This window comes from Apteryx mantelli, chromosome 6 (assembly GCF_036417845.1).
Source record: "Apteryx mantelli isolate bAptMan1 chromosome 6, bAptMan1.hap1, whole genome shotgun sequence".
Lineage (NCBI taxonomy): Eukaryota > Metazoa > Chordata > Aves > Apterygiformes > Apterygidae > Apteryx > Apteryx mantelli.
Window position 1 is genome coordinate 19,484,067 of NC_089983.1, and position 15,952 is coordinate 19,500,018.

The following is a 15,952-nucleotide window of genomic DNA, read 5'->3' on the forward strand; positions in this document are numbered from 1 at the left end:
TATAAGAAAAACAATTCATCCTACCAAAGGATATTTTACTTTTACCTCCAAGGAAGGCTTTGATAACGTCCACTAAGACTTCTTCATTGCAACAGGGACAAAGGGGCAAGAGAGAAAGAAAAAAAAAAAAAAAGATAAAATAGCTAATGTTGTGCAGCAGAAAGCTTTGACGAATGGCAGCTCTTGGTTTGTTTTTTCCTCTGTGCTAAGATTACACCAGACATGTGCGTGCCTGTCCAGCTCCTGACACTGCATGCTACGATACTGGATGATGCCATTAATAGCTACAATGATCACGTCCAGCATTTTAATTCCCCTACAGGTGGGCTGGTTGAAGGGACTCTGTGGGCAGTCAGCTCATCAGGAATCTTGCAACAGAAATATCTTTAAAGGAAATGCCTTTCTGTAAAACCTGTTCTGGAAATGTGGGGTTTATCTTCCGGAACTTAAGGTCTAGTTGCCTTAAATGTAGTGTGTGCTTAGACTGTAACAGTATTTATGTCTTTAAATCTTCTGAAAACATACCAGACTATTGTATAGTTTTTACCTCAAAACATGTCCAAATATAAATGAATAATTTCATTATCAGAAAATAATAGTCCGGTTAAAGATGAGACAGTTTTGATTACGGCTAACATGAAAAAAATTCATACAGAAAATACAAGGAGCTATTGTATAGTAAACTTTGTGCATATTAAACTTGCTGTGACATTATGAAAGGCAAATTCTTGCTCCTAAATTGATATTGTTATTTTATAGAAAAAAACATACCTTATTCGGTGCGTGAAGAAGTTCAAGAACATCAGAATAAACAAAACCTTCTTCCTCTTGTAACACCTTCTGTAACTTACTGTTTCTTAAAACAATACAAGCCAAGGAATATGCAACTTCAGCCTAAACATTATGAAAGAGGCAGTTACTCTGCACAACAAAATAATTAAAGACACTTTACAGGGAATAAACAATTTATCTTTTCTATTACCAAAGTGTGCACACTTCCAAATATGAGAGTTGTCATATTGGAACAAATCATTACTACTTCTATCACAGGAAAAAGTAAGACTTCACACATTTGAAAAAATACAGGAAATGAAAAATATGAAGCTGTAATTTACTCTGTCGCACAAAATTTTAACCATATTTTGGGAGGAGAAGGTGAAGTTAAAGAAGGGGGTATGATAGACACATTGAAAATAATAGAAGATAGAAAAATGGTAAGCCTAGCAATCTATCCTTGTAACAAGGACAATTAATGTAACTGAGAGGCAATAGGCAACAACTTTAGATAAAAAAAATACATTTACATAACTTATAATTCACACATTGAATTCATAACTACAATATCAGAGAGGCCAAGGATTTAGCAAGTTTTAAAGTATTAGCTATTTATCCAGGTAATGAAAAGATCCAGTTACAGAACATAGGATTTATAAAATACATGTTTGAAAATACTAAAATCTCTTTTCATTTCAGTGACCTGGAGGAATCAGAAAAAGATTTCTCCAATGGTCAGATAACTACTTAAATGCCCACTAATAGGCTTTTTGCATCTTCTTCCAAAGAATCTGTGACTACTTACTGTTCTAGGATGTCAGAGAACACGGATTTCTGCTACGATTTGGTAAATTAATGGCTATGTTCCTAACCTCAAATCAACCTCTTTGTGCCATGTAGTATGAGAACAGATACACACACACACACTACAAGGATTATCCGGTGTGTGTATATATATATATAAATATATATATAAATATATAAATATATTATACATAATATCTATATATTTTTAATATATAATTAAAAAACAGATAAATGTAATACTGCCCTCATTACTCTGTAGAGATGCCTGCTTAACTAGCTTTTTATTCTGTGATTTAATAAATCTTATCTGTGCATTAGGATTAAAATATACTTTCTTGTAACTCTCTTGAAGATATCAATAACAGACCCACCTACAGAAGACTACGCTTCTGTACGTTATCAGATTCAAAAGTTTTAAACCTTTTCCTTATCAGAGCTTTGACAATCTTAAAAAAATCCACACCACAAACTACGCACATTCCAAAATTCTAAATGAGGTAATGCTAAGGAATATGCTTAAACTACGAACTTACTGTATTTACTCTAACCTCCTAGAAGGAGAGTATTCATGTGATCTCACAGGATCATGTTAGCAGCCAGATTTGGTCCCATTTGCTTAATGTGAGTGAAAGGTAAGTTTAACATATCTGTTATCTATTATTCCCTACATAACTCTTTAAAGAACTAGGTTATGAGTTACTACAGAGTAATATCACATTCATGAGCAACTATTTCGGGGAAAAAAAAACCCACCACCACAAACAACAAATAACATGTACCTAACATGCTCAGGAGAACCATTCAAATAAGAGAATCATTCCACCAAATCTCTGAAGTTTTACATTATTTTCTGTTTACAGAAGAATACATACATATGTACGTATTCTTCAGCTCCTCCTACAATTCAATCCTCCATACAATTAAAAATAAAACTGGTCATTGTTTACAGCAACCATCTGTAAAATCAAGACTGACTATAAAACGGCTTTACAGATAACTTCTTAGTAGCTGATTTTTTAAGGTGTTTTACATTCTTCCTTTCTGTCTCACTTCTGACTACACTGCAGAAAAGACAAGAAGTATTTTTATGCCCCTATTGTTGCTCTACCAGGCAAGGAAGACAAACACATACATGTACACACATACACATATGCATGAAATTTCTTACTCCACACTTTTATCTGAAGTGAACTGTGATGTTTCAGCATATGCACTAGGATTGGTAAGGCCTGTTCCTTCAATATGCTTTTCTGGCTGACAGGATTGTTTGTATGAGCCACACCTGTAAGAGTTCACATAACAAAATATTTCTCTTATATAAGGAATTTGTGCGTGTGGTGAGGGGAAGAAACAAGGGCAGTGGAATTTGCAGATGGGTGTATGTGTATGTATATATTAGTATGCATACATTAGTGTATACATATTGACAAATAATATGCAAAACACACACGTATACAATATATAGTAGAAGCAAACTATCTAAGTATACCTGAACTATCATCTTTACTCTTGAAGAATTTTAAAGCCCAGACTATTAAAAAGCATAACTAGACTGTTAAAAAGCATAACTAATGAATGTACGCCTTTAAACATACAGGCAAAAGACATCAAACGCATTAGGAAGTCACGGTGATTTACTGCTGTATATCAGCTGACAAAAAGCAGCATTAGAGACTGGTGAGAACAAAAACAATATGGTGTCTAAATGTGATAAGGTAGTCACATTTACACCTCAATAATGTTGGGCAGATAGCTTTTCATGGACACATCACAGGTTCCGAAATTTATCATAAGTGGATAAAACAAGAGTGTCATTTATGGCATCATATATTCAGTGACACATAATGGTTCTGCTACATACTGTACAAAAGAAAATACAATCTGTTAATTGATACAACTTCTATTTAGTCCATTTTTCTATTCAGAATCTTTTGCTTCAAACAAACAAATTCAATAGATTCTACAAACCAATGCATATGGTCCCCAGGGCTCTGATGACATTCAGGAGTGTCCCCTCTGCTATTTTTACATTTCTCAACAACCAAGCTAAAGGGCTGATTCCATTCCCTTCACATATTTGATTTTGATGATGTCTGCTCTCTTTGCAAAGAGCAACAACTGCTTCTCCTCCTTCCAACAAAAAAATTTGAAAATTTTATTGAAGTTCTTTTTAATAAACTGTCCAGTATTCTTACAAACTTGCACAAAGAAGTATCTTACCAACGTGCTGCATTTTATCAGATGGTGATAAAAGCATATCAGTAATTAAGTTATATCCAATCTGCTCTGCCACAAACTTTTGCTGCTTCAGTTTTTTTCCTGCCAACGCCCACAAAGCTGTTGCACCCTGTTCCTTAACTTTCAAGTGAAATGCCTGCATAATGATAATAAAAAAGCTTTTTATATATAGCAGTATTTTAAGATGTGCATATTAAAAGCCTCAACTATCTACTCCATGAAATTAAAAGTTTTCCAAAACTTCAAGGTAGCTGCATTTTCTACACTCTTTTCTCCTGAACAAATTGATGTCAAACAATCCAATAAACACAAGAGAAATTCTTGCCTTTAAGAGCTTCAACAGATCCTTTGTTACCAATTTCTCCAGGAATGCCTTCTGCACATGAGTGTTGTTTTCACACAGTGCCTCTATAGCCATAGCACCTTCTATTTGTACATTGACATTCCTTCTTTTTAGGAGTTCAACTAGAGGATCAATTGCCTCTGCATTTGCAATGGCATCCTGCATTTTTTTATTCCCTCGAGCAAGTTCTGCAATAGCTGCAGAAGATACAGCCTGTAGTACACCTTTAAATGCAATAAGTATTTATCAGTTAGAGGTAAGAACCAGTGCAACCATCTATCATTTTTACATATAGAAACTCATGTAATCTAAACTAAACAGATTCTGTTTCAAATAGATGTTAGCATTGACAGTTTTTAAGTGAACTAATACAGATAAACAAAAATCAACAAAATATTTAGTTATTTTGCCCAGATTCCTGTTCAATGTATCTGATCCCTATGTATTCTGAATGGCTTTCAAGTCCAAATGTCATCACTGAGGACTATCAGATGCTCTAAAATTTTACAGTATCTGCATTCATGTACCAAAACAAATTTTATTGTAGTTATAAATGCTTTGCTTTAAATGGTGATTTTATCTTGATTTCATGCAAGATGAAAATGTTTTTTTGATCAAGTGTGGAATTAAAGATGATACTTTTATGCTACTTGCACATAAAGTTTTTACTCTTAAAATTTCATTCACACATAACTGTTACCAACATGTTGTACATCTGATGCTTGTACTTATACACTGTATGTTAGACAATCATTCAAAACCAATATAAGAAAAACAACGCTGATTTACCTGACAGGCAACTCCACACAATAATATCAACCAAAACCCCCCAAAATAAGTGATCGAGCTATGTGGGCTGCAGCTGAGAGGGAGGCCGGGGGGAAGAGTTCTCTCTCCACTTAATTCATTATATATTTCCTTCGATGTTTGTGTATTAAAATTTAGTTTGTGAATCATCTTATACAAGACATTAAAGCATTTACATGTACCTTACATACAAGTATGCTGCTTAAACTAGTCTGATGTGAAAGAAAAGAAAAATCCATATTCGATAAGGAACTGATCTAATTTCTTTCAATTAACTTTGGTAGCTTTCTCTCAGATCCCATGAGCAAACAAATAACAGCCACATTGCAATCAATAATAAAAGCTTATGCTTTTCAAATGTTTACAACAAGAATATGACACACACACAAAAAAGGAGTCTATATAGATTAATTTTTACCTGAATATGAAGTTAGAAACTGAATAAGTAATGGAATACTCTCATGTTCCTTCACTTCCTCTTGATTACTTTTGTTCTGAACACATAACACTCAGATACAATTTATTACATTTACCAACAAATCATCCATTTTACTTTCCAAAAGATTTACCAAAGATGGGATTCCACCCTAAAGTAGAAAAAAAGAGAGTATGTCTGTTATATGAAACTACCCAGAGAAAGACCTGATAGTATGTGTGTGTGTGAGGGCAGGCTGACAGCAGCTTTATCAGTTAAGCTTAATTAATAATTCTGGATTCTGGCTTACCAGCTCAGCAATGACATTCTGATAATTGTCCAAATGAGCAATGTCATATAAGATAACAACACAGCGAGACTGCAATTCAGGTTCACCACAGCCCAATAAATCAACCAATACAGAAATGCCCCCAGCTTCTGCAAAAGCTTTGGAAATGGCATCATGAGTTGAAATATTACTAAGAACACCTGAAGCTATGCATGCAAGCTTGATATCCTGGCTTTTTAACAAATTTATTATAGGGGATATAGTGCCTGCAAAAAACAAAAGACACATCAATTACTTTCAGTCATTATGACAATAAAATCCAAAACAGTATTTATTTTCAATTGACATTCAGAATATCAGATAAATAAGAGAAACAGACAGGTAGAAAATATCTTACCTTTAAAATTTAACCTCTTGAAATATAAATATAATGTAAAACTTAATCAGAAATCTGAATATATTTATAAAAAAAATGTGCAACTTCTCCTGGAAAAAAATCTGAAAGCTATGATTTTGCTATAGCATGTGCACAACTATAGAATGTAATGAAAAAAGCCTCTGAGTTAGCCTGAGTCCTGTTCTTATTATATATACAAGATTTTGAAACATGCCAAGACAAGCATACTACTCTTCTGATTCTCAAGATAAGTATACTACTTTTGTCAAATGAATACTAACTTACAGCCAAATACAAAAGGGATGCACATATCGATCACGACTATATATCCCAAATTGCTAGCCTAAAAGCATGGCTCAAATGTTATCCAACCTAAAGACATCTAACTACCTCTGGTTTCAAAATTCCTCAGGAAGGTACACTTCTGCACACATCTAATTACTCTAGCTTTATAAGACTACCACTTATAAAAACTGTTAGACCATATCAGACCAAAGATCAGTCTAGCCCAGCATTTTATCTCCAGTTTGTAGCTGATGTTTAGAAAAGAGAATGGGAAAGAGACTAATCTCTAACACTTTTAGTTTTTACAATACTTACAATCCACAATATGCCTGAAAAAGCATTCAACTTTGTTGCTTTTAAACTTGCTGCAGGATAATTTCATTGATGCTCCATACTGACAGCTGACACACAGACAGTTTCTCATGCTTGTCCTTTATAAAAATAGTTCTGACATTCAGTCTTTCTGCAAAAGCCTTGGCTGTACCTGTTAACATCTTGATTCTGTACTAACCCATTGACTCTCCGGCTTCTGACAAGTTTAGTTTTAAAATTATTATTAGCTTTTTACCTTTTACACATTGTTCTTCAAAATATTTTTATCTAGTCTTTATACAGCTTTAGATTTAATATGCTGGAGCTTAATCTTTTTACTTACTCTGTTTTATGATACCAGAAAGAAAATTATTCCCCAAGATAAGTAGTTATTTAACCTTTGTGATCCATATTACACATACATCAAGCAGCCATTTTAATCTCTGTTCTGAATAAAACTGAAGTTATTGCTGTTTTGCTGCATTTAGCACTTTATGAAAACTTTGTTTCTGCAGTAGCTTTGTTGCTAGCCACAGATGACAGCATAATTAATTTTATGCCTTATCACATGGTAATGTTCAAGTAAAATATCAAGTACATTTGATGTACTGTATTACCTGCATCCAAAATGCACTTCCAGTAGTAATCTTTTGCTAAACAAAGTACTTCCAAGGACCTAATAGCCATTTCTCTCCTTGTAGTATCTTCACAGTTTAACATTCCTATTCAGAATTTAAACACATTTTACACATAAAATGATCCACAAAACAATTATACATTTGAATAGGAAAGGTAAAGATTGCTAGACCCTTAAAACAATGTAGTGTATTTCACCACAATGATATTCCATTTCAGTCACAAATTCCTATTTCATGAAATCAATAGTAAAATTCCCATGAACTTAAACAAGTTTTCATGCCAGGTATATTTCTGTTGTTGGTAGGCCAAAAAGAATTTCCTTTCCTGAAGCTCAATTTTTAAGACTAAAAATTTATAACACACTGTTTTTAAAAAATGGCAGACATGCTATGACAGAAATTAATATTCAAGCGTTCATGTATGCTTGTCACTGGAGGAAAAATCCTCCTCTCAGAGGCAAAAAAAAAAGTCATTCTTATGCAAGGCCTGTGAAAAATTTTCCTGACTGCACCACGAACTCTGAAGAATGCTCAGATGTTATTCTGGCAACAGTAGGAGCAATGTAGAGATATTAGCTCTTACCTTTAATCAAGCTCTCTTTTCATAGTCTGTATCTTTCAGCATTTAATGCAGTAAGAATAACACATAATAGCCTATCTATCCTTTGCAAGGCCCTCTTCACAAGAAAGAGAAGCTAGAAACAACAGTAAGTATACTTGTGCCATTTTGGGTGACAGCTTTGCAGATAATGAAATCCTTTGTTCTGTTTAAAACTACAGTTAAGCCAAAAGGATCACAATTATGTGGAACATTCTTCCAAAAAGAGCACGCATTTCTCCAAGACAACACCTTTTCCATTGTCAAGTTGTCTTATCTTACAGATACATCTTTGATTAATACTAGAAGATATTGATCCTGAAAGCATATAACAGTCACTTGAATAGCTTTATTGCACTGCATGAGATTAATCGCATATAAAAATTCAAAAACATTCTTAAATGTTAGCATATCACAGCCTCAACATTGTAGAATAAAGAAATGCCTGAGAATGGAAAAATAAACAGTACTTTAGTGGACAGCAGTCTTGAAATGAAGATGAAGTCCAGCATTCATGTGACAAATTTAGATTTTTAGCATGCAGAGGTTATACTTTTTCCATCAAATTCAAAACATCAAAGAGAAGGAATAACCCAAATAATGCTTAGCTTCAAGAGTGATGTCTCTAGAGACATTCTGATCCCAAAGTACTCACTTTGGTTTCATTACTTGTAATTTGAGGGTTATGCAATTTCAGAACTGTAGGGAAACTGCAAGTGGTTAGATAAGAATTCTAACCTATGAATTGCTTGGAGACACACTTATGTACTTACCTACGATAGTACTCCATAGTACTGGAAGATCTGGATGATTTATCTCTAACAGATGCTTAAGAATTTCTGTGTGAAAGTAAAGCACTGCTAAATGAATTACATTGTTTCCTTCACTGTTAGTTTTTTTGCAGTTGGCACCAAGAGAAAACAAATACTGAAGTGTGTCTAACGTTCCAGATATGGCAGCGAGCAGTAGTGGAGTAACTCGATACCTTTGAGACACATGAAGACATTCTAATATAAATACACATAATAAAATCTGACATAGAAAAAGTTATTTAAGACATGGTCACTTAAAAAGTATTTCACTTAAATATTAAAACAGTACTTTTAAATGAAAGCCAAAAAGATGCAAATAGGAAGCTTTCTATTCCAATATATTAATTTACCTTATTTAACAAATTTTGTCTGTTCAGTTTTTATTTGCTTATTTGCATTAGGCTGAACTGAGGCTAACAAGGAAACTTCAAATTGGATTGACAATGCTTGATTTTCTGTCAACTTCAATGAATGTTATAAAAGATCTTTCAATTTCTGTTGCTCATAGATATACGGCACAGTATCGTGAGGCCAAGAACAAATCTCAGCACATCAGCAGTTGCACAAAACCCTATCTCTTCTCCTTTGACTATTGTTCAAAATACATTTTAATTCTACAAGTTAAAGACATGAACACTTTCAAATAAGTTATTTTACTTTCATATGGACAAATAATCCATATCTGTTCCACACTGAAAGAATGGTCATTGGAGCAGACTTGCACATGACAAGCTCTACATCTTGTTCTCTTCTGTTCCCTGAAAACAGCCAGCAACCAACCTGCTTGGATGTACCTATGACATACTAGTCACCATAAGTAACAGTAGAAAAAGGCACAATTGCTGATGCTTGTAATATGCTTTCAATCATCCAGTCCATAGATGTATCATAAAAATATAAAATCACAATAATTGATATTTCCATATTTAAATTGTACAGCCTAAAGAATAAGAGATGATACTCCGTCCTTCAAGGCAACTAAACTTTTAATTGGAGATAACACTGGTGGATCTGCTTCCATACATTTAAGGATAGTGCTGAAAATGTATTGTTATCCTTATTTTGAAATGTTTTTTTTCTCTCTTAACCTCACATATTATAATTAATATTTTACAATGAGATTTTTTTGTTATACAGCATTCTTTAAAACACTTCTAGTAACTTACTCAGCTGTTGTTTCACGGTCTAGTAGATTAGGGTCTTTTCTGCAGAGAACTGTGATACAAGCAATGTTATCATAGAATGCAGCATAATGGACAGCCAGCCATCCTCGATGATCAGACACTTTATAATTTGCCTTCGTGGCAAGGAGACAGTTAAGTGCTTCAATGGATCCACACTGAGCTGCTAAGTGTAAGGCAGCAGGACCTAGAACTAATATACATACACAAGCAAAATCTCACATGCTGACCTAAATAAGTAAATGAATTAAAATGTTTTTGTGTGTGTGTGTGTGTGTGTGTGTAAGGCTATTTTCATTGCATTTGCAGAAACAGCTTATGGAAACAACTGATAAAAGCTGTTAGTTCAGTGGTAGCACAATCACATTCTACTTTTCTCAAAAAACAAAACTAAAATATCCCACCTTCGTACTACAGGATGCATATTTTGGAAAATTTTATTTTTATAGCCTTCAAAGACTCTGATTAAAATCTTCTTCATTTAAAATGTGAATACTGTATTTCCTTTTTCCTTAGTGTATGGTACCATGTTTCCCCACACAGCATGGGTAATAGGTAACTTACCAAACTTTTCGTAAGTCTGCACACTTTTTTTTCCTGACAATAAACATAAAATATACAATCAGAAACAATACCATCACTTAAAGACCTGGCAGTGCCAACATTTGTATGGATGAACAGTAGTTACTGCTAAATAACAAGCTCCAGAAGTATAGAATTAATCCCGCTGTGAAATAAAATATCCCCCTTTGCGATGGGATAAAGTTCTATTCCACCTCCACTTCCCTATAGAAATGAAACACAGAAAGGAGAGAGTCACCCTCTAACATGGCAGCTCTTGCAACTAACCAAGACCACTGGCATCAACAACTCTCTCTGAAAAGTGGAAAGAGAATGTAGCACAGCAAGCAGTTTGAAATAAGTTAGGAAAAATAACATTGCATATATTAGGCATAGATTTCAAGATACATAATTTTAAATACAAAAATATCAAATATTAAGCTATTCAGGGAACTAACGGTCTTCATTTATCTCTAAGTAAGCAGACAATAAACCAGTAAGGTAAGAAATCCTTTCCTTAGGCAGGGAATAAATAGAGATGGGAATAAATGTTACATATATGAACTAGTTTATCACAGAGTAATGTTTACTATTGCAGACTCAGAACTACTTTCAAACGAAACTCTGAATACAACACTGTTTGTTTTTCCATGTCTACTTTTTTTTTTTTTTAAACTAAAAATCTTGGAAGTACCCAGTCAACATTTATTATTCTAAGGTAAATTATTTTCTGTGAAGACTGAGAAGGGATAAGACTAATTTTCATTTCTCTTGTGGTGAATTTTATTGTTTCCCATACATTATTCATTTAGCAATTTATTAATTTATGTTTTTACAAGACACATGTATTTGACATCCAGGGCTAATATATTCAACAAAAGTTAGTGAAAATAAAACACTGATAAACTTAGTACTATACTTACTTGCTTTTTCTGTCTTACTCTTCTGTGAGTGTTTTCCTGTAATAAAATATCAGTTTTATAAATGTTATAATATATTCTACTTTAATTTTATACACAAAAATATTGCATATATCACTAAATATTTATACATACATGTATGAGAGAAAAGATGTAGGTAAATGTATAATTCTAGAGGTATATACATAGATATTATTAAAAAAAAAAAAGTCCCATAGGGAATAATATAAACAGACATAAATTTAACTGAAACAAATGATCAAGACCACTATAAAATGAGGCTGAAGTTCATGAATAACCTTATATATTTGCAAAGAACAGAGCATATTTTCCCCCTCTTCTACATAGCTAGTCCAATAAAGGAGATGCCTAAAATTTACAGAAAGAACAGCATATTTCTGTTCAAATAGACATACTAGTGCACAGGAATTTGTTCCCATTTCTCTTTCCACTACAGAAGATGGCAGGGATCCAGCTCTACTATCAAACTAGTTAGAAAGGGCAACGGTAAACTCAAATTGCCTAAGAGTTTTAAAAATCTGTATCAGAGACCTTCCTCAACAAGTCTTTATCATTTAAGTATGGTTCCTGACTATGCTTACTTTTCTTCACTGGTACTTTACCTATGAAGTAAAAAAAAACATAGTGCTGCAGGAATGAATGGATGGCGTTCTTAGAAAGTCAGACCTCACCATCCTACTGGGCTTACAAAGTATGAATATTTAATTTCATTTTTCTCAAAGGTCTATTACAGACAAGGACAGTCATGTGAAATAATTTTTAATCTATTCTGGCACCTGGCATAGCTGGCTCCTTGTCAAAAGAAATAATGCAATTACAGTCATTCTTTGAACTTGCAAATCCTACAGCCCATAAAGGACAGATATTCTACAGGTCAGTGCACAATTGCGTATTCAACCTAGAATAGTTTAAACTAGAAGGGTAAAGTTTTGAAGAGAAGAGGAGAAAGTGACTTGCTCAGGTCCATTTTTTACATCAGAAAGCTGGTTTCCTGTGAAGTTTCTTCACTGAAGTTTTCACAAGGTTTAGAAAAAGAGCACATTTCTCTGTACTGATACCCTCCTTTTACAAAACTCCTCTTCTAATAGGAGTGAAAAAGAATAGGATCCTAAAAATCATTGCTCTCCCAACGCACATCATATCTTACCAAGGTTAATGTGAACAATGCATCTCTGATTGATATCCACATGGGATTTAATCAGCTGATATATAATTGGAACACGGTTGTACATGGAAGCATGGTGAAGAAGGGTGAAACCAGATTCATCAATAACACTGAAACTGGAGGTAGATGCTTTATGACAAAACCTAAGGAAGATAGCAGCTAGTCCTCTCTTGGCAGCTGATTTCATACCATATGGCAAGCTCTAAAATTTATGGAAAATAAAACAGTATTAATATCTCAGAAGAAATTTATTATAATTTGCACTTTGGAAAAGATAACAAGAATGCATTAACTTCAGTTCTTTAATTTTAGATCTTCCTAGATGGTAAAGTTTTCAATTGGTATAAATTTGTATAACAATAGGGCTTTATGAATCTATCAAATTTATACCAGCTAAAGATCAGTCTCTGAGAATGATTGTGCAAAAATGTTGCCATGCTATCTCTACAGATTTGTCCCTGAGGTTTACACATTGTACCTATGTGCTACGGAGACTAAACATCACTTTATTATAGTTTACTTATATCAGAAATGAAGTAACCACAACAGATGTACACTAGCCAAGTGAATGGCTTCTACTGTGGCTCACATCATCCATGTAGTGTGATCTGCTAAAGTATAAATCTGCAATCAATTTTTTACCCTTCATCAGCTTTATATCATAATGTTGAAGACAATGGAACATTGTTCATGTGCAACTGAATGAGAAATGTGAAAACAATAGGGTTTGAAGATGTTAATGAGGCTAGAATAAAGGCTGCAGAGACATTAATAGCAGTGATGATACATAAGCCTAGAGAGTATAATTCCATTTATTGATATCGGGTGGACTCCACAGGCATGGAAACAAACAGTTCACTGTAGACTGCATAAATATATTCTACCATAATGCTTGTATTTATATTTCTTGAATGCAGACGCACTTTAAGAGAAAAATATTTTCATTAATTAAGTACCTTGCATTTAATAGCTTCCTTGTAACCAAATCTTTTTTTGAATTGCTCAAGAGTCTGTGAATCAGTAAAGGCAACTCCTTCAGGCTTAAGAGTGTTTATTCTTTCATTTATGGCTGCCCACTGTGGTGTCTTATATAGCTGCTGATAAAACCCTTCAAATTCAATACAGATCACATAGTAGCTGTAATTAAAAAACAAAACCCCCAAGTTAGAAAGAAAATATATTCAAAAACTCTCCATAACATTTTTGGTTTATATTCTTTTCTCAGGATAGCAATTTACATAGATAAAGACAGGAACATGCATGACATACGCTGATTTTGGTAAAACTTTTTACAACATCCCACACGACTTATCATTAGCAAACTGAGGAAATATGCTCTCAGTAAATCACAGTAAAGCAGACTGCACACACAGCTGATTGGAAATCTGTGCTTAATGACTAGTTATTGATGGCTTATTGGTGAACTGTGATAACAGACTACATCCATAAGAGACAAGAAATATGGGGGATTTTTTTATTACTGCAGTAAGAAGCTGAAAAAAGGAATGAAGGTGGTATACTAGTGGACTCCCAGTCTGTAATATGTTAGAGAACAGTGTTAGTTGCTCTTCATTGCAGGAAGAATTAAAGTTTTCAGCTAAATTTGCAGAAAAGAAGGCTTAAATAAATGTAATGAAAAGCTTTCCACTTTAAGTACGGGCAATATAGGAGCACATTGCCTATTGAAACAGAATCTTCAACCACTGAATGTTATGAAGTAAAATATCTGTTAGGAATGGTCTACAAATACTTCATCTTCACTCAGAACAAGGTCATAAAACACACGACATCTAGAGGCCCCTTGCAGCCTTACACTGTTACAATGTATGCATTAAATATATATGCCTTGTCCTCCACCTAGCTAATCTTCAGGGTATTACTGAAACCAGTAGAATGTAACTAGTTTATATTACCTCAGGAGTCAACTTGTTTTTTAAAGTATTTTCAGTAACTGTAATAGTCAAACAATTGGTAAGATTTTAAACCTAAAAATATTTTCATCTTGAAATTCTCTATTTATGAAATATGTTTGAGTAATAGTTTTAGATTAGTTAGCACAAATGAAAGTACTTGGAATTTAATACACCTTCATCAAGACTACCACTTTTCTTTACATGAAATGATATAACCATGGCCTCCTATAGGACATTTGAGCATTGTGAAATTTGAAAATAAGAGAGGACAAAACACAACCACAGCCTCTGCTTATTTTCAAACTTAAACATTAGTTTTATAGTGCTTTTGTAAGAATACCTTCAAATGTTTGGATTTAAGTCATTGAAAAAGACAATTAAGGAATCTTATATTTTAAATGTATTTTAATATATCTAAATGAAAAAAATTAATGATTTTTTTTCATTTGTTTCTACAGAACTTTAGGTTTTCATTATTTCCAGAATAGCAACTACATTATACAAAACCAGTGGTTGCACAAAATTTAGCCAGCAACCCAATTAGATGCATATACAATAGTTTAAGTAGCATTTGATAGAGTTAAGCTGTTAAAATGAAACTTGGATCAAATTACATTTTCTCTATTAAGCTATAAAAATCTTTATTCCTGTCAAACTTTCATAGTGTACTCAGTAATTTCAGTTAAGTAAAAACCAATCTGAAAACAAAAAGGACCTATATTATTTTAAAGACTATATTATATTATCTATATTACTGCATATATTCCTTACCTCTCACCATCAAATTCCATGATTGGAATAGGATAATGTTCTCTACATGGCATATCCACGTCAAACACCTGAGCCATATGGCTTGATACACTATGTTGTATTTTTTCATAGGCAGCCTATGAGAAAACAGTTGTTAAATTGACTACACGGAAATCTTTACATTAATAAAACGATTGTTAGAATTACAGCCTCACCAGTCATACCAACGCTCATCAAATGTGCAAGCTGGAGTACAATTCTGATTTTTCTTCATGTTTAAAAGTGCTTTGCATCTTCATACAGATTGTTTTCACATGACAGAGCAAATTAAATCCATATCTAATGAGAAGCATTCCTCTGGGAATAGTGAATCTGTTTTGGTGATTCCTCAAACTGGCATTATGCCATCCAGAAATGCCACATATTATATATTAAAACAAGAAGTGTGATACCTAAAGGCTATGTATCTTTTAGGGCAACGCTGTCCTTCTGATGAAGGTATCTTAGGCAAATAGGTACAGCTCAGTATTACCAGCAAATATTCTAACAGCATACTTATTTGAGAAATGAGTACTGAACTCTGTAGTAGCCTGGTCTATAAAAACTGCTTGGATAATCAAGCTGAACTTACAATTTAACATAATCTAGAGAAACCTATTAACTTAGGACAAGCATTTTAAGAACAGCAGCTATCTAACACCTGGCAATATCTGGCGCTGTAGAGGT

At 33.5% G+C, this 15,952-nt stretch overlaps 1 protein-coding gene across 1 annotated transcript in view; it reads right to left on the reverse strand.

Annotated features, from left to right (window-relative positions):
* Nucleotides 1-15,324, reverse strand: part of ANKAR (ankyrin and armadillo repeat containing) — a 23,201-nt gene extending 7,877 nt beyond the window's left edge. Inside the window, 13 exon segments of the mRNA XM_013952295.2 lie at nucleotides 772-894; nucleotides 2,757-2,863; nucleotides 3,550-3,711; nucleotides 3,802-3,955; nucleotides 4,145-4,386; nucleotides 5,388-5,556; nucleotides 5,695-5,939; nucleotides 7,285-7,389; nucleotides 8,677-8,888; nucleotides 9,882-10,083; nucleotides 12,546-12,765; nucleotides 13,520-13,700; nucleotides 15,248-15,324. Coding sequence (XP_013807749.2) covers nucleotides 772-894; nucleotides 2,757-2,863; nucleotides 3,550-3,711; nucleotides 3,802-3,955; nucleotides 4,145-4,386; nucleotides 5,388-5,556; nucleotides 5,695-5,939; nucleotides 7,285-7,389; nucleotides 8,677-8,888; nucleotides 9,882-10,083; nucleotides 12,546-12,765; nucleotides 13,520-13,700; nucleotides 15,248-15,324 — 2,199 coding nt within the window.
* Between the last annotated feature and the right edge of the window lie 628 nt (nucleotides 15,325-15,952).